Below are 18505 nucleotides of genomic sequence, written 5' to 3' on the forward strand. Positions count from 1 at the left end.
TTTACTTCACTTTTTTTTAGAAATATTTTGTCATTTAATAGTTTATTGTATATGTGGTAAAAGTGACATTTTTTCCTGACGTAGTGGCATTTTCGAGAGAAAAAATTCTTTTTTCGATTCGAGAGAAAAAAGATACAATATAAATAATATTTAAAATTTTTCTCTCGCAGCTTTATTGTATATTTTTTATTTTATATTTTTATTGTATCTACATAGTTCAATAGTTTTAATAGTTTAGGTCGATTTTTAGATAGTTTGTCATGTTATATTTTTTATATCATATTGTATACATATATTACATTTTATAATATATTTTATGTTATATTTTGTTATTTTATTATCTCCCATACATGAAATGGACTCAGAAAAAACAGAAACTATGAAAAAATAGGAGAACCGGAACTACTTGAGGAGTCACGCTCAAATTACGCTGAAAAAAAGAATATAGTAATAAATAAAATGAATAAAATAAAAATAGTAAAGGAACAACTTTTCTCGAAAAAAATCCAAACAATCCGATCCAACCATCCGTGCTTAATTATCAGAGCCATAGCCCATTTTCGTAAAAGATTTTTCAGTGGAAAAAATTCTCTTTCTTTTTTTTCGTGGCTGAACCTGCTCTTACACATATTTGACATGATAATTCGAATTTTCTTAGCTTTTTTTCTTCTCAAAAAATCAGTTACAAAATAAAATCAAAACGTATAGAAAACCCAGTCCTGAAAGCAGTGGTTTACCCACTGCTTTGCTTCCCAACGCCTTAAATCCTAAAACTTTTTTTTTTCGATTAGGTGTGGTGAAAATCGCCGAACCGCTCTGAAACGTCAATCTGTTGTTATTGTGTATTTAAGCGACAAATACCCCCTAATTAAGTTTAAATTACCGTAATCATACGTTACCGGTGATTTTTCGCCTCGCCCAATTGAGGTGGTTTTTGTTGGACTTCTTAGGCCTATCGGTAAAATTACTCTTTTTTATTTGCTTATTGAAGAGGGGGAGGGGGAGGGGGGAGGAGGTGATGGGACCACAATTAAAATATGTTTAGCGTTATTATATTCTTCGACTACTACTATTTCTATCTGTAGCCGAAACTGAGGAAGAAAAAAGAATATGGTAGAATTATTGGTTGCACGAAAACTGAGGAAACTGACTGAGACTGCAACCAATTGCTCTATCGGGAATTTTATTGCAAATTTTTCGAGACGCTGTATTCGACGATGATTTTTAGTGTCTTTGTGGGAAAATCAGAGCTATTTAGGACCTAGGAAACCAGGTGTAGACTCGGAAGAATGAGTTCTTCCTAGGAAAAATGTTTAGGAGAAGTAGAATGTGTTCGCAAAACCTCCAGCTAGCGATTTTCGCTTGGCCAAGAGGTTTTTTATTCATAATCGGCTACAATATATTTTTTGTTTATTTATTTTAATTTTATTTTAATTTATTTATAATTTATGTTATTTGGCTAATCGTACGTTTAATTCAATTTTCCTTCCCGACCTATACAGCAAGACACAGTTCTCTTTTTTCCCCTTTCTTCAACAATACGATCCTAAATCTTCGCTGGAAATGTCGCTGGAATTTCACGTTCGTTCCATGGATTCGCTCAACGCTTGGATATTTGAAAACGGAGATCGAGACGGAGACCGAGGCCGTTGCTTATGGGATTTTAGCGATTGTATGCCGGTGTGTGTGTGTGTGTGTAAGGGTGCGACTCCAGTCCTCATCCACAGTTGACGGGGCGTCCAGCGGCTGCTGTGAGGCAACGCCCTCCTGCCATTATACGCGCGAGCCGACGCAAAAAAGACGCACCGGATCTCGTCGTAGTCGACGTCGTCGTCGTCGTCGTGGGCGGAGTCACATGGACAGATCGTTTAAAAGTGCGACTCGAGTGCGAGTGCTGAGACCGTGGTGTCCTCACTACCAGCGAAATTTCCCAATTTCCGAAACTAAACATGGTGAGTTTGCTTTTCGATGCCGATGCTTTGTTTTGCTTCCTCCGATCCTCGATCCGGTTTTCTAGAATTCAATTTCCATAATCTTAGTAGTGAGATCGAAAAATTCGCACTATGAACCTTTTCAAAATTCCTTTTAATCCTTCTCAATTCAATATAAATATGTTGAACGTGCTGGAGTACTCTTATGAGAAACGGAATTTTCAAACTAAATTGAAAATTAGGGAACAAATTTAAATCATGTTCCCCTTGTCGTCACAGATTTTTACGTAATTTAATAATGATTGAATTGAATTTTCAAATGTTCGGATATGCTGTGACCCTAATCACTTTCTCATGATTAATCATAGATAAATGGAGAATATTTTTACTTTATTTTATAGAGAGAAGAAAAAATTCCCTAAGAAAATTACAGTATTTCCACCATAAAACGTAAAACCATATTCAGCTCGACTGCACTTTTTTTTTTCTTTGAAGACGTTTTAATCTCCTCCTCCCCTCTTCTCTATCATCGTTTTGAAATGTTATAAGACAACATCTACTTCGATTTCAAATGCAAAATAGAGTAAAATTTAAATAGAAATGGAAGTACAATTTCGTGGAAGAAAAAACTTAGGGAAAATAAGCCTCGTCAGTGTGTTACTTGAGGTGAGAACCGGGCAAATTAAATATTTCATATTTTGAATTTTCAAGATTCCCGGAAAGGGACCTGTGTACTAAACAATTTCCATGTTTTTGAAAAGTTTCTGAATTATTAAAAGTAACTACGAAATCAAAAAAAATGAACTTGAAATAAAATGAAGTGCCAATTTTGAATGAAGACAACCAGATTTCAATATAATTTGAACATTATATTTAAACATCAAATTATAGGTAATTAAACAGTGAAAATAAATAAATATTATATTGTCAAATGATATTTGTATGTGCCAACGTACCTACCTATACCATACCTACACGTCTGTATAACATTTTGATTTACTGGAAATATTTGATATTGACTCATGTATGAACAAAAGTAACCTGAATCCCTCAACGAACCAAGTTGTATGAGGAAAATCAATGTGCAGCACAGTTTTAGAAATGTTTTTTCAAATATTAATTTAGAGTAGCCCATTGAAAAATTTATTCGAGAGATCTGTTGGGTCCAAAGGGGTATGATAATAAGTTTCACGCCCCCATAAAAGTTTTGTTTCCCCGGAAGACAGAATAGAAACTGACGAAGCTCGCGATGCGAAGTATAAACGCTCTAATGATTGCGCTACACTTAGCTATCGCACGTACGTTTACTGCAGTTCACATGCAACATCTGTACTTGATCTCGTTGTCGCTCGTTCTCCTTACGAACTATGGTCGCGTTGCAAGCCGAGCGAGCGTTGCGGCTTTCAGTGTTACTGTAGAAATACAGATATATGGAGGAAATCCCTGTATATATTAGGAATATTTGATATTTTCGCTAGAATAAAACACGCACTGTTGACAATAAAATAAATAGTAAATAAATAACCTGAAATAATAAATACGATTTTTGGCCGCCCTGTAAGCCGAGCGAGCGATGCGGTTTCTAGTTGTACTGTAGAAACACAGAAATATGTAGGAAATCCTCGTTTATTCAAAAATTTCCATGTTTCCGCCAGAAAAAATCACGCACTACGATGTTGACAATAAAATAAATAAACTAAAATAGTAAATAACTCAATGATCATCTAGTGTGCTACTGCTGATAGATAATAATAATCTAAAAGATGATGGGCATCCGGCGTTGATCAATCCCTTTCGGATGCGCCTACGCGTTCGACTTCAGCACAGTATCGAACGAGATTTATGAGCGGCGCCTGCGTTTCGGTACCATTCGATCATTTTCGTGCAAGAATTTTTGCAAACAAACTTTTTCTTCAAAACGTAACCTTTCCAATTCAAAACAAAACAAAACATTCCTTTTTTACCGTTCATTTTCCGATTCCTCAATTCAAAATACTTGAGGAAATGACGTCATTATCATCGAAAAAGAAAACGAAAAGGGAAGAAGAACGGGAAAAGGAAAAGGAAAAACAGGAAAAGGATAGTGGATATTTTCAGATATTATCATCTTTAGTGATCAAAATTGAGTCCCGAAGTAGCGTCTTTTTTCCCGTTGGTGGACTATTTATACATTTTTAGTGGGGTAAATCTATTATAATAATAATACAAATTATCCATAACCTAAATCTGAAAGTAGATATCGTAATCCGAGTAACTTGTGTACTGTATTTTGATTTATTTCTATTTAAATTGGCATCGGTTTTAACGTCATGAAGTTTTTGAGCAGTGCGCTGATTGAATATTCGAATTCCGCGTTCCGGAAACGTTAATCCGAATGCAAAACACATATGGCTTACAGTATGCAAACTGCAAACTCATACTCACATCAACTTTTTTGCATCTATTCTAGTTTTGGAAGTGTTTTAGGGATCCGGAAAAAGAGCGCAATTCAGATGACCGACCAGCTTATATAAGCAAAGAGGAAAAGTTTTTTTCCCTTGTAGGGAATGTTGGGATCCTTTTGTGTTAGCAGAAAAAATAAGTAGAGATCCCAGGAATAACCTATTTAAGGCCATATTTAGAGAACTCAAGAAAAACGACTGACAGATCTGAATATTCAAGTTTATACCGTATCCTGCACTACTCATTATGTGCTTACTTAATGTGTGTTTTTATTTCGTTAAGTACTTTTTTAACTTTTCGTTAAAAGTTTCGAAAATTCAAGCTTCTAGATAATTTCCAAGCATAGATAGCTGACCAATAAGGTTCTATTAAGGTTTAAAACCTAATAACTAGGATTCATCATATCCAGAAAACTCACTTATTCAGCTAAAACTATGTATTTTTTCCCATTTAGATCCACTTACTAGTACTGGTTCTCGCTTTACTGGTTTCCCCAACTAAATCCTGTTTCGGTGGTCTTGGAGGACTTTTCGGTGGAGGCGGAGGTTGCTGTCCACCACCAGTGGGAGGACCCAGCTGTTGTCCACCAATGGGAGGCGGTGGAGCAATGTATGTGTTTTTTCCCCCCACTGTTTAGATTCTTGATGATTCAGGCTGAGTTCCATGAATGAATCCCATAAAAATCTTCAATTTTCAGATATCCTGGTGGAGGTGGTGGAGGTTATGCGGTTGCACCACCTCCACCACCACCAGCACCTGCCTATGTAGCACCACCACCAGCACCTGTTTATCCTAGTGGTGGTTATCCTGTATCCGGAAAGAAATAAGACTAGCGTTGTTTTGTAATGTCTGTATATAGCGTTTGGTTTTTTAACCGAATAAACTATCCATTTAATTAAGTTTATTTAAGAAAAAAAAAGAAGGCAAGAGGTATAGCAATTCTTAGAAGGCACAATTATAAAGAGTGAGTTAAGCAATAATATGAGGTGCGGAGAGGAATATTGCAAGTGTAGATAATATTATAAACAGAGTAAACATTATAAGACATGCACGATCCACAGCCATAGCGGCAAATTTCCAATCCGCTTCAATTCGTTCCTCTATTTCCTCTTTTTCGACGTACTCACATATCTGTAACACTATAACTCTTCAGCAAAAACACGGAACTACAAGACGATTCCAAAGAATTGTAGGATGGTACCGCTATGAAAGAAAAGTACTCACAAAATACATTAAAGTTACTAGATTATTCTCAGAGTAAATTGAGCAATCTTCGCACTTTTGTCGATAATTTTTGACTTTTTCCCCGATTTTCGTATCCATCCCATCCTATGGGACAAAAATTAAATGCCAACAACGCGGGAAATTTCTCAGAAAAAAATTCCTGAATGAGCTTGTCTTTTATATATTTTTTCTTTTTCGTTATAAATAATATTTTTTTTTTGCTCTCAGGAGTTCGATTTTCGAGGGATAGATAGCATACTAGGTTCCCGAAGAGGAAGATTTTCGTTCTATGGAAGAAAAACTCTGGATAACAAATAGTGGAAATTCTTGATTGGATTTTTTTGTTTTATCTTTTTATTTTTGAACGGGAACCTATCGAAAATTAGCGTAAAAAGAAATTCCAGACGCATATGACTGAAATGGGGCGGAATGTTCTCCGATTTAATTCATCGGGTTCCAAAATGACCTTCAGAGAACTGCGAAAGGGTTAAAATTGCTTCAAAATGACAGGTAACACTATTTTAAGCAGTGAATATGCAAAAAATGAGTCTTTTGAAATAATAATAATAAAAGTAAATAAAATAATGAATAAACAAGTAGTAACGGAGTTTTCAGAGATCGTAATCGAATCTCTTATGCTCCGTAAAAAAAAATTGATGGACACATTCATACATCACTCCACACGGTGTTAATTTATTTTCAGTATTTGTCTTCTAAAGTTGAATTAAAAAAATTTGAGGTTTTACTCCAATCCTAAGACACGATCTATGCTTCCACATAAAGCTATGAGATCCAAAAATGAACTTGTTAGGATTTTCTTCTGTTCAATGGATGCGGTGCCCGTTCGGATCACGTTCGATTCCATCGCTTTAAGCCCAGGAGAAGGCGAACTCGCTGGAACGCTAGCCAGGAATAAAGGATTATAGGAATTCCGTGACCGGTTCCACCTAAGGAGGCAAATACTGCGGATCAGCATCCATCATGCCGCGATTTATTGAAATTTATGTATATGAAGGGGCGGGTGTAGTGTAGCGGTTAGAGGTTCTGCTTCCTGCACGATCGATCGGAGGTTCGAACCCGCCCTAGTGCTCACCAAGCCTTTCATCCCTCCGGGGTCGATAAATTTGTACCAGACTTGTCTGGGAGGATAAAAACACTGGCTTGACTCATCGGCTATCCACCGCAAGTCATTGTATAGGCCAGTTACACGTTCCTAAACCTCGAACGATTCTGGATTGGAGTGAACGTGGCGGCGGGTCCCAAATGGATTGATCAATGCCAGAAACTTTATCCTTTATCCTTTATGAATATGGAGAATTTGATCTTTAAGAATGCCTATTTTACTCTACATAGGTACAGGAAGAACCTTGGAAATTTGTTTCAGCGATGTTTGAACCGGAAGAGAATACTGTTTCTTCATGTTTTTTTTTTCTTCCTATAGGTTAGAGAACAATTCACGTGGAATCGTATTTATCATCGTTAAAGAGATGTAAATAGATAGATATTGAAAACAAAATTGCACGCAAACTAAAACTTGTTCGTAACCGGGTTTCCTGGTTTTGCTGAGAATGGGCGTTCATATTCCGTATGAGGGGGCGGAAAACGTTCGACAGCAACGCGCAGCGTAAATGAATAATCAGGTTGGAAGCGTTCAACTGTGTGATCGGCTTCCCGAAAAAAAAAACAGAAAGAGAAAAACGAAACCGTTGAAAGAAAACATTCTATCGAAAGAATGCAAAAAAGGAAAACGCGAGGCATTCCTTTTCCGTCGTCTTCGGGTCATTATGGGCTACTATGGAACTATTGGAAGAAGAAATTATAGGTTTTCCCTCGGTTTTTAGAATTATTTCCACATTCGTGTACTTGTAAATGATGGACTTTTACTTGTAGCAGGAATTCTCGAGATGGCCAGAAAAAAAGTTGATTTTTTTTCCAGATTTTAATTCCATTTTTCAGATTTCAATTTCGTTTTTTTTCAAGTACAGAAAAAATTCAGAAGAAATAACGGACTAAAAACACCTTAAAAATAATTCGGAAACGGAAATTTTTCAGAGTACAAATCCAATCTTTTCCTTTTATGAAAAAAAAAATAATTGCGAAAATATAATACTCTTCTTTCAGACTTCAACTTCAAAGTAAGCCGTCAATGTTCAAAATTGATCTGATGTTGACAGTTCGGACGTTTTCCAGTTTTCCAAATCAAATCTTTGTATTTTAAATGATTCCTGAGTTTTGTGTGCAGAGTAGAACGATAACCGTCGCAGTCAAATTTCTATTCGCTAAGAATCTCACACGACGAGTTACGTTTTTCTTTTTCGAGTGAAACCTGAAGGACGCGGTTTTTCTCGAAGTTGAATGGCGTTTGCACGTGAATCCGCTCTTGAAAAAAAGGGATCGACGATTTCAGATTAGATGTTGGCTCTCTTCTTTCTTTCTCGCTCCTGTGAATGATAGTTCCACACCGGAACCGCAGCCGACATCAAATACCTATCTTTAAGAGTTCTAAGATGGGGAATTCTTCTAGCTATATATTTGTGTATTCCAGAAAAGGTGAGTTTGGTCTTCATCGTATATTCTTCTTGTATCCAGGAAGAGCTTAAAATCCTTCCATAAATCTTCATGAGATGTTATTTTACCCAAATTCAATTTGTTGGAAAAATGGGCAGCAATTGAGAAGTACATATGTAGAGTCCCGAAAATTTTTGGAAAAACTACTGAAAAATATTAAGAGAAGTGAAGAAAAGCGAGTAAGTAGAGTTTTGAAATGAATAAATACATAAATATGGTTCTAGGAGTCATCGAATTGTTGTGAGAGGACAAGGTCCCGCTGTGTCTCACTTTCATCGACATGGGGAAGGCTTACTTGTATCCTTTTGAGACTTAAGCGGTCATAGAAGCCTTGCACAACCAAAACACCCTTACTCAGAACATTGCAATGAGCGCAAAATCCTGCAAACTAAAATTTCAACGCGTTAGATAACTGCGGCTGATACGCACTCCAATAGAACTATTAGTAAAAGAAACCAAGGAAATAAAAAAAAAACGTCCAATCTGATGACGCATTCCACGCCAGACTCATACAACCCAGTGCCACTTAGTTCTTGTAAACGGTAACTGAGTAACTGTTATCGATGTCAGTCCAAATCAAAGGCAACATGTCACGATTTTAGCGCAGTACGGAAACCTCAGGAAGCCCGTAAAGTTTGTGTTGTAAATTACGGAACCCAGTGTGGCTCCACTCAACTCTCTCTAATAGTCGTAAAAAAACGGCGTGGGAACGGCATTTGTTCCTACAAGATACGTTAGAACGCTCCTCCTTGTACATGCTCCAGATCTTTAAGCTGCTTATTGATTGGTTTTATTTGAATAGCCTGATGAAGAGGCATCTCTGATCTTCGACCACCCGCTCGTAGACACGGCACGTACATATGGATGGTGCGCGCCAACGTATCTCGTAGGAAAAAACGCCGTTTTTCACGACGATTAGAGTGAGACGAGTGGAACCGCGCTTAGCTCCGCAATCCACTTCCTGAACTCTGTCACGGTAGTTCCACACCACGACAAAATTGTGATACACTGCCTTTAAGTTACTACGAGAGTTGTACAGTAACTTCACAATCGAAACTACACCATTCTATGAAAATTATCACTGACGTGAAGGAAATAGTCGAACAGGGGCATACAATCACATCCGAACTATTCAGTGCCATTCTCGAGAGCGTAATGTAAGGATTGGGATGGAACAACTTAGGCAGCTACGCCATTTTTATTCCGCTGATGACATCGTACTTACAACACCATGCACCAACCATGCGGAACAAATGCTACCCGAAATCGACGAAAACGTAAAAAGATCGGCCTTCAATTGAATTCGCAAAAAGTAATGTTTGTGAGGAATGATGGGTCTCTAATGTCCCATTCATGCTCAACCGAATGAGTATATCTGAGTACGCCAGGTGTCTGTGTCTGGGAAAAGAATAAAAGATGGACTAGCTTATCTCCGAGTTGTACAGTAGGAAACGAACGTGTTCGGAGCATCAGAGCAATCCTTACGTCGACGTCACGTGGTGAAAAAAGCGAAGGACATCTGACACCGTACTCTCTTATTCAACACCACCGTTTCCACTGTTTTGATGTGTGCTTCGGAAAGCTTCCGCAAGCAGAATGAAAACGTGGTTGGCGTTATAGAACGCCCTATTAAACGGATGATGCCAGGAGAATGGATTCAAAGTTCATTTCATGTCTGACAACCGAAGATCATGTACTGCATGAAGGATAAAGTGTCTATCGTAAATCAATCTGCTTGGGATGCGCCACCACGTTCACTTCAATTCAGAATCGTTTGAGGTTCAACGAATCGTTTGAGGTTAACTGACCTATACAACAACTTACGAGGGTTAGCCGATGAGTCAATTCAGTGTTTTTATCCTCCCACACAAGTCTGGTACCAATTTATCAACCCCAGAGGGATGAAAGGATTGGTTGCCGCTAAAGCGATTTTAAACCATCGACGGATCGTGTAGTCTAAGTCAGTTGGTGCACGGCAGGGTGTCCTAGGCCACCACCCACACACATCTAATTATTTTGGAGTAGACTGACAGGACATTCGCAATCTCATTTACACTTAAAGTGGTTTATCTTGGTCAGATACAGGTTTTCTCTCTTTAAGACTTAGTAATGGCGAGTATTCCCTTAAATACAGGGGACATCTGGCACAGAAACGTCAGAAAAGGGAGCAATGGAAGTGAAAACATGGACTATCGGTTTACTTTGTGGGAAGACAAAGAATATCTGCAGAGATCCGTGAGTAACCCACAGGAGTATACAAAGTAGTAAAACCCTCATAGCAGATAGTAAGATAGTCAGGCAGAGAAGTTTACTGCTTTCCTCATTTCCCAGGGTAGTAGAAAACAAACTCAAACAAGGAAGAGCATCTCAGAGATCCATGACCATTTTCAATTTTAGTTTATAGAAAAATCACGAAGAAATTGACTACATAAATTTATTGAAAATCGCTGGACACTCTCTGGGTCCTCGCTGTCGCGAAGAGAACGCGAAATTTATTATTCGAAAATCTTTTTATGATATTGTAAATCCATGATCTACTAAGTAATTAAAGAGTCAAAGCCAACAATTCCATTCCTCTGTTTATTTTTCAGTAATAAAGGTCAAATCTCATGATTTCAGGGAATTTTTGTGGAATGTGGATTAGTTGGATAGGAATTCGTTCACGATTTTAAAATTTCTACTCCATTATTATCGAATCTAAGGGAAATGAATGCTCGTCACCTCATCTCACGGTATCCTTTTCGACTTTGTCACCGCCTATTATTAAATGTAATGTCACCAAAATTAAATTTTACCTCATTCACTTCCGCACAAATAGCGTTCAGCAACGTGACTTGTGCCTCCGTGACTGGATTCAGAGATAAGGATGGATCCTTGTAGAACTGTTCTTTTTTCAGTTTACACGGAAGAGGATCTTCTATGACAGCTTTTCCTGCGACAAATGAATATCCAGGTCGAGACATACACAGGATCCATGGGAGCCATTCCAGGAATACTCTGCGAGTCTAAAGTGTAGAAATTATAATCTATAATAATAATTTATAATATTTATTTATACATTTTATATTTTTATCTCAATATTTTTTTATTATTTATAATATTTAGTACTTATTTATTTATATAATTTATAAAAAAGTGATTTTTTGAGGCACTTCTCCTAAAGAAAGTTTTATTTTCCAAAAACTCACCAGTGGACTGATCCGGTGCGTATCTGATGATCTAAAATGTAGATTCAGGATGAGTACGGTAAATACTACCGAAGCAGAAATAACCAACATGCAACAAGAAAAGAATACTCCTAAACAAGGGAATTGCTCATTTTAAAAAAAAAATTAGAAAAGAATTTTCAAAAAAATCCAGGAGCAATAGTGCCGTCTGTGAAAACGGACCTATCAGCGGTACAGCATCCGAGGTGGGTGGTGTCATTTCAGAGACCATGCTAAGAAAAAATACGATAGCCAAGAGGATAGTCATCTCTAAAAGAACACAATGGCAATTATGCTGAAATAATATGGAGAAATTTTTTTTTTCAAAATTAAGAACGTATTTGTGCACGTACGCAGAGTGATTTTCTCTCCAGCATCTGGTGGCAAGGAGAAGCCAAAAACAGCCATAACACAGATTAATATTGACGGAATGATTAGGTTGAAACCTAAACACGGTAATTTTTATTTATTTATTTATTTATTCTTTACATTGCAATCCATGTATTTACGAATGGAGTATACAATGAACAAATAGCACAAATAACACCAGCAAAATAATAGCAATGAGTACATGCATAGGTTACTGAATACAAGTGAAGAAACCTCTAATTACTTGCTTGCTCAAGGAATCTGTTAACGGCATTCTTAAAGGCATCACCCCACGAATCTAAGGTGGTACGGATTTCAAGTGGAGTATTCGTATACGGGATCGTAGATTAGATAAGGAGAGGGGACTGATTCCGTCCATTTCTTCCTGATTGCAGTGAAAAACGACCCGGAAGATACGGTTTCGAGCGTTTTGGCGCGCTATTTTCTACAAAGAGTTCGATTGGAGCGCGCCAGCTGTGTGCACACGCCGCATCTTCCGAGATGTTTTTTACGGCAATTAGGAAGAAATGGACGGAATTACCCCCCTCTTCTTAATCTACTATCCCGTATACGAATACTCCACCTGAAATCCGTACCACCTCAGACTCGTGGAGTGATGCCTTTAAATACTGAAACCTTAGCGGGTGTGAGTATTTTTTTCTACATAGTTGAGTAGTCCGAGCCAGCTCTGTTAACGAAAAAGTGTTGTCTCACTGAAGACGTAGGGAAAGTAAAGTAAATCTTAAATGTGGGACCACGTGTTATCGATTTCTCAAAAGAGGAAAAAAATCAGAGATTTTCAGACTAGTATAACCGTAGAAGATTTTATGAACCATGATGTGATCGTTCCTCCTTCTTCTCAATGAAACAAGGTTTTAAATCAAACGGTCTATTTCTGGATGATGCACTAGATGTTGCATTATGGTGAATTCCACAGGATCTGATCATGAGTTTCCTGGTAAAGTTACATATTCTGAACTCTTTTGAGTTTATCTATGGCTCCTAGGTTATGAGGATTAGAAGCAACGGCACCATACTCAAAAATAGACCAGATATATGTCTTATAGGCTTTCGGCACAGTATGTAAATCGTTTGTCATAATACATCTAAATAATTTAACTAATTTCATGGTTGTTGGTAAAGCGATCCTGTTACAGTTTTGGATGGATGTGAGGTCATCAGAAATCCTAAATCCTTGTTTCGTTAACTTTCTGTAGAAGAACTGACTAATGAGCTTAACGTATAATGTTATGTCCTTTAGATGAGGATCGATGCTCAAAAATTTGCTTTTCGTACCGTTTTACTGGAATAGGCCGAAAAAAAAATGGCACTTACCATAATATAATGTACGACGACGAATGTGCAAGTAGAACTTCACTGTCGGATAAGGTTCCGGACAACATTTATAAAATTTCACCTCTCGAACTGCTGGTGAACTAACGACAATCCATTCACCGTTCACCACATACGTGGACAAATCCATAGAGTGACCTGTAATATTTTTTGAAATTAAAATAAGAAGAAATTTTTCACCAATGATGTAGGGGAAGTTGCAGGAAGCTTTCAAAACAGTTTAATTTTCAGGAAGAATTCCTGACAGGAAACAATGACACATAAGTGTTATCGAATGTTATCAATTTGATCTACTCAGCAAGTGGTGCAAAGATAAACGTAGAGTCAAGAAACAAATTCCAACGCAAAGCATCAGTTCTACCCTTTTCTCAAACCTGGACTCCCTTTTTCGTTCTCCCGAAATCCTGATTTATCCTCTCATTCTTATTTCCTCAAGTAAATGAGCAACAGAACTTTTCGTAGAAAACAGCGTCCCGGAACGCTGGAAGTTTGCTTCCGCATATTCCAAGCCGTTTTTTTACGGCGATTAGGAAGAAATGAGAGGGATCCCATCCGTTTCTGCAATCTACGACCCCGTATAGTCTTTGGCCATCGAAAATCCACACCAATCCAGATTCGTAAAGTGAGGCCCTTAATGTCGTTTTGACCTTATCATACGTAGATACGTATATTACTTGGAAACACGATAGCAGGCAGCGATGGATTCACTTAGCTAAGGTGTAACAGGGAAGAACCAAATTTCCAGTAAATAGCACTAAAAATTGAAAGAAAAATTCATGACGTACTAACTTGAGTTTGTGTTGTCTGTGTCTATCTGCAGGTCAAGCGCATATCCGTGAAATGTCCACGATCCAAATTTTAAATAACAAATTTGATCATCGAAAGGAAACCTGAATACGTAACGCGGGTCTCAATTTTGACAACATTACACCAAGGTACGGCTATCCAACCATGTCACATCCAATTTGCAGACGAATTTCAGGACACCGGGCGGTATCCAATTGACATCGCCGGTCGAATAAACCAATAGGTTACTTTTAAAAGTCGAGTCAAAATCCTCTGCAGCACTGAAATTTTTTATAATTCCATAATCTGGGCAGCTCTACCACCACATTGGCATCGCTACCTGTTGTAAAGCAGAATGTCTGGCCTCCAAATGTGATCAGCTGAGCCAGGAAATCGAATATCTTGGATTCCTTCATATTTTGCAGGGTCCCAAATGAGATTGTAATCTTGCCATGTCTAAAGAACTTTTTCACTAGAAGGCAAGTTAAAGGAATGATTCGAATGAAAAATTCCTAAAGATTGTAGAGAAATTAATCAAAATTCAATGAAAACGAATTTAATTTTAAGAAATAAATCATGAATGTATACGAAAGATGAACGTACATAGCTGAGCCAAGCATTCACGGAAACCAGTTGGTTCTTCTCGTCAACATCCAGAATTTGCTGCAGGAACATTTTAATCTTTACTACCAGAGGCTGAGAAGCGTTCGCAACAGGGCGTTCCAGAGGGTTGTACCCTAAATTCTAGTTATAGAGAGAACGTCAGAAAAAATCTATCCTAGAAGTTAGCACAAAAAAGTGCAAAACTACGCATGACAAAAATATTTTCGCATATTCTGGTATGGGGCGGGTGTAACACAGACCGTATGAGGTCATAAATACATCACCAAAATAAAAATATATTACAGTTATAAATTTAGAGGGTCATAGTCATATAAAAGATCTCTCATTACTTACGCATACACGAGAAGAGACATTTATAACAGAAGTTTAAATATCACTATAGAAATGGTGATCTGTATGCGTAGCTCAGGCGGTGAGAGGTTCAGCAGCCACAGCACGATCGATCGATGGCTCGAAACCGCTCTAACGCCAACCAAGGTAATCATCCCTCCGAGGTCGATAAATTGGTACCTGACTTGTCTGGGAGGATAAAAAAAATCGGCAAATATTTTTGTTACATGATAAATAAGCATTCAACAACATAAATAAAACAAACATAAACATAATACATCGGCTAGCCCCCGCAAGTCATTGTATAGGCCAGCTACGCGTTCGTGTACATCAAGCGATTCTGAAGCGAAGCGAACGCGTCGGTGCGTCCCAAGCAGATTGACTAACACCGGACACTTTATCCTTTAAAATGAGAGTCGTGAATGCTGGGAAAAGCTTTAACACCAATTTTTTGGGGAAAACAAAAATCAGCTCATATTTTTATTGGAAACCTTCGATCGCGGAGCATTTGTACTGAAAGCCTTCAATCACGGCGAATTGGTTTGTAACAAAGAAAAAAGGAAAAAACTGGAAGAAAACAAACATCAGCCGCCATATTTATACTGAAAGTTCGTGTCGGCTCTATTCAAAATCCACAATTTCCACAAAACAGTACTTTTTTCTGGAAATAGCAGAATAGTACGAATGATTCTCTGATGCCCTACGTATATTTTCAATTTTTTTTCACATAAATCATTGCGGGTCAACTAGAGTGTGCGAAACTAACAAAAAAAAACAATTGTTTATTTTCCGCGAGCATCGACACACGGCTTGCAAACAGTGCAGGAGAAGTGCACGTGTTCTGAAGCACCAAGTCAGTACGTTAGACCAACGTCAGTGATGAATTCTGGCCAAAAGAAAAAAATATCAGTGTCAGAAAACGAAAAAATACTAGAAAAATCTAAAAAAAACTAAAAATAACTTAATTAATTAAGATAGATGAATATTAGCAAGATTTTCCAACAAAAAAAATTGTGATGTTTTCAAGGAGATTTGAAACCTTTGAAACTGAACGCTTTGAATTTTCCAAGATTTATCTGAGGATTTGGTAGCAAAACATTGCTATACGCCTTTCAATCAATGTAGATCATTGCAAATTTGATGACTTACAGAAATCCTGAAGTTTTTTTTTTTTTAGCATCATCGTTTCAGTTCTCAAGTGTTAAGAGGAAAAACCTAGCTCAGCCACCGCCGCCGCTCTCCATCACTTCTTTTCTCATTCCAATTCTTCAATTTTTCTGTTCAAATTGAATTTTCTTCATTAGTGACGTAGATGATTAAAAGGGTGGAGAGAGAAGCATGTAATAAGATCCTACGTGAGAGTAGAGGGATTTTTGCTGCATTACATAGTACATGGATCCCGAAAAACATCACATCAGTACAAGAAGGTTCCAGAAGCGAATATTGGAGCCCGAATCCAATAAAATATTTCTAGATGGATAAACGCGCTCCAGCGCAAAAAATGTGCCTTGATTGGATACATTGATACAAACTTTTTTTCTTCGCGGACAAACACTATTTTTTTAAATGTAATTGTAGAAAAATAACACATATAAACGCGTACATAAAACAATAATTTAAATAAAATTTAAATAATACATAAAATAGTGATATAAGTGAAAAAGTAAAATAAATATATAATATAATAATGTAAATAAATATTTAGTGTGAATACGTTCTCCGGCCATCTCTGCAGCAAATATATTTTTGCCATAAACGACTGGGTCCCACAGCGAAGCGTCGTTGTACCGAGTCTGTGTCAGTAAAATGACCAAATAATATTATATAGCTCGGTTGGGAAAAGAGGTTGATGATCAGCTTAAAGGTGGTTAGGTTTCCATCCTATTTTTCCTCCTAAAGGCAAATATATATGGGTCTGGACTACTTCTATCCTGGAGGCAAAAATTGATTCGCTGTCACGTTGTAGAACTTACATCTGTTTTTCTGATCAGAAAATTCTCTGGAAAACTGTCAGCTGATGCGAGGGTCCCAATACATTTTGTTCTTCTATAGGTTTCCAGAAAAGAATAGTTAAATCTGAGATAAATTCGCTATTTTAAGATAGAGACATATTGATAGATGAAAATAAGAACGTGCAGCTGTGATGGTGTTTGCAAAATGGAAGGAACCATAGAAAAACTCATACGTATAGAATGTGCAAACATTAGACTCACCATTGAGGAGATCACTAAACAGACGAGTCTCTGCTAGACTAGCTGAACAGAACGAAAATGACAGCACGTACGGAAGACAGGTGAAAATCGACAGTGGTCCCATATCCGATAAACGAAGCTGGAGCGGGAAGCAGCGAATGCGAACTCTTAAGCAGCGCCAAGACAAATATAAGCTCGTGTCGCTAAAAGACGAGAGACAACCGCTAACCCACTTGAACTTCACTTGTGTTGCACACAGATTGCTTGTTGTTTCATTCACCGCCGCCGCCGATCCAGTCACTTGAAGCATATTCCTTCTTCTATATGCTGTAATGCTACGGCTTCATATTCACCTCTTTTGCACCATCGTGCTTCCTGCTTTGACCCATGCTTTAGAAATCTGGACATTTCCTTATCACAAAGAAAATGCGGTAGGCATCATTAAAGGCATTGCCCCACAAATCTGGGATGGGACGGGCTTCAGGTGAGTTATGCCTAGACGGAGTCGTAGGTTAAGGAGAGGGGGGGAGGGTGATTCCGTCCATTTCTTCCTAATTACCGGAAAAAAACAGCCCAGAAGATGCGACTTCGAGCGTTCCCGAGCGCCATTTTCTACAAAGATTTCGACTGGAGCGCGCCAGCCTTCCGCACCTCCCTGTCATGCCCAGCACGACTTTCCCAGCCAGCCGGCACCTTCTTCACGCGGCGAGCGGGAAACATTGCCATTGGCAATGTATTGCTGTAACGCTCCCATGCCGGCCGCAGTATATAAGGGCTGGCTCCGGGCACTCGTAGTTCCAGTTCCTTTTCCATCTTGTGGTGTGGTTATTCCGTGCTCGTGTTCGTGCTTTTCGATCGATTGCCGCACCACAACCGCATGCCCACGTTACACCATCTACCCTGGCTTGCTGTCCCTGGGCTCGAACCGCAACCACAATCCATCTATCACCAAGGACCACAACCACTGAGCCTATGACAGGCCCCTATATTCTTCCGCTGTTTATGTCGCGTATATATGCATTGCCGTGTAGTGTCGTTATTAGGATAAATCACTTGCATATAACCACTCGTACCGCATTATAACCACAGGGAAATAGGTGGGGGTGGGATCAGGGGCAGCTCCCAGGCCCTCGATGGGGAGTGGGGGCAGAGGGATGGGACCCTGGGCACGAGCCCGCAGGGTTCGGAGGGGCTAGGCCGCCATTCGGTGGCGAGCCCAGCGCAGGCCCCTTCGGATCTGGGCAGACGGCCCCGCGTCGTGCCACCGATGCCCGCCGCTCCTCCTCGGAGCGGACCCGAGGCACGACATCAGCAATTAGGAAGAGATGAACGGAATCACCCTCTCCCACACAATCTACCATCCCGTATACGCATAACCCACCTGAAACGAGCACCACCCCAGATTCGTGGGGTGATACCTTTAAGAATAAAAACGTAACATGCTGCCTTTAGTTAGAAAAAAATAGGCATGCAAGAGAAA

The 18505-nt window shown here is 38.6% G+C and overlaps 2 protein-coding genes across 3 annotated transcripts; one reads left to right on the plus strand and one right to left on the minus strand.

Moving 5' to 3' along the window:
- Positions 1–1563: 1563 nt before the first annotated feature.
- On the plus strand, positions 1564–5200 carry RB195_007726 (uncharacterized protein; the record flags this gene model as incomplete). 2 transcript variants are annotated; one of them, XM_064181510.1, is made up of 3 exons in its annotated part: positions 1564–1680; positions 4828–4982; positions 5071–5200. In XM_064181510.1, the coding sequence occupies 3 exons, from the start codon at positions 1564–1566 to the stop codon at positions 5198–5200; spliced, it is 402 nt and encodes a 133-aa protein (XP_064038293.1). The 2 variants fall into 2 exon arrangements, with proteins under 2 accessions (XP_064038293.1, XP_064038294.1); XM_064181511.1 differs by lacking the exon at positions 1564–1680 and adding an exon at positions 1950–1952.
- A 142-nt stretch (positions 5201–5342) lies between these two features.
- RB195_007727 (uncharacterized protein) lies at positions 5343–17838 on the minus strand (the record flags this gene model as incomplete). The annotated part of the gene is made up of 12 exons (XM_064181512.1): positions 5343–5504; positions 10961–11170; positions 11354–11463; positions 11555–11641; positions 11725–11817; positions 13076–13231; positions 13883–13983; positions 14044–14160; positions 14220–14335; positions 14483–14616; positions 17047–17164; positions 17677–17838. 12 exons carry the CDS (start codon positions 17836–17838, stop codon positions 5343–5345), a joined length of 1566 nt encoding a protein of 521 aa, XP_064038295.1.
- Between the last annotated feature and the right edge of the window lie 667 nt (positions 17839–18505).

Source organism: Necator americanus, chromosome I (genome assembly GCF_031761385.1).
Source record: "Necator americanus strain Aroian chromosome I, whole genome shotgun sequence".
Lineage (NCBI taxonomy): Eukaryota > Metazoa > Nematoda > Chromadorea > Rhabditida > Ancylostomatidae > Necator > Necator americanus.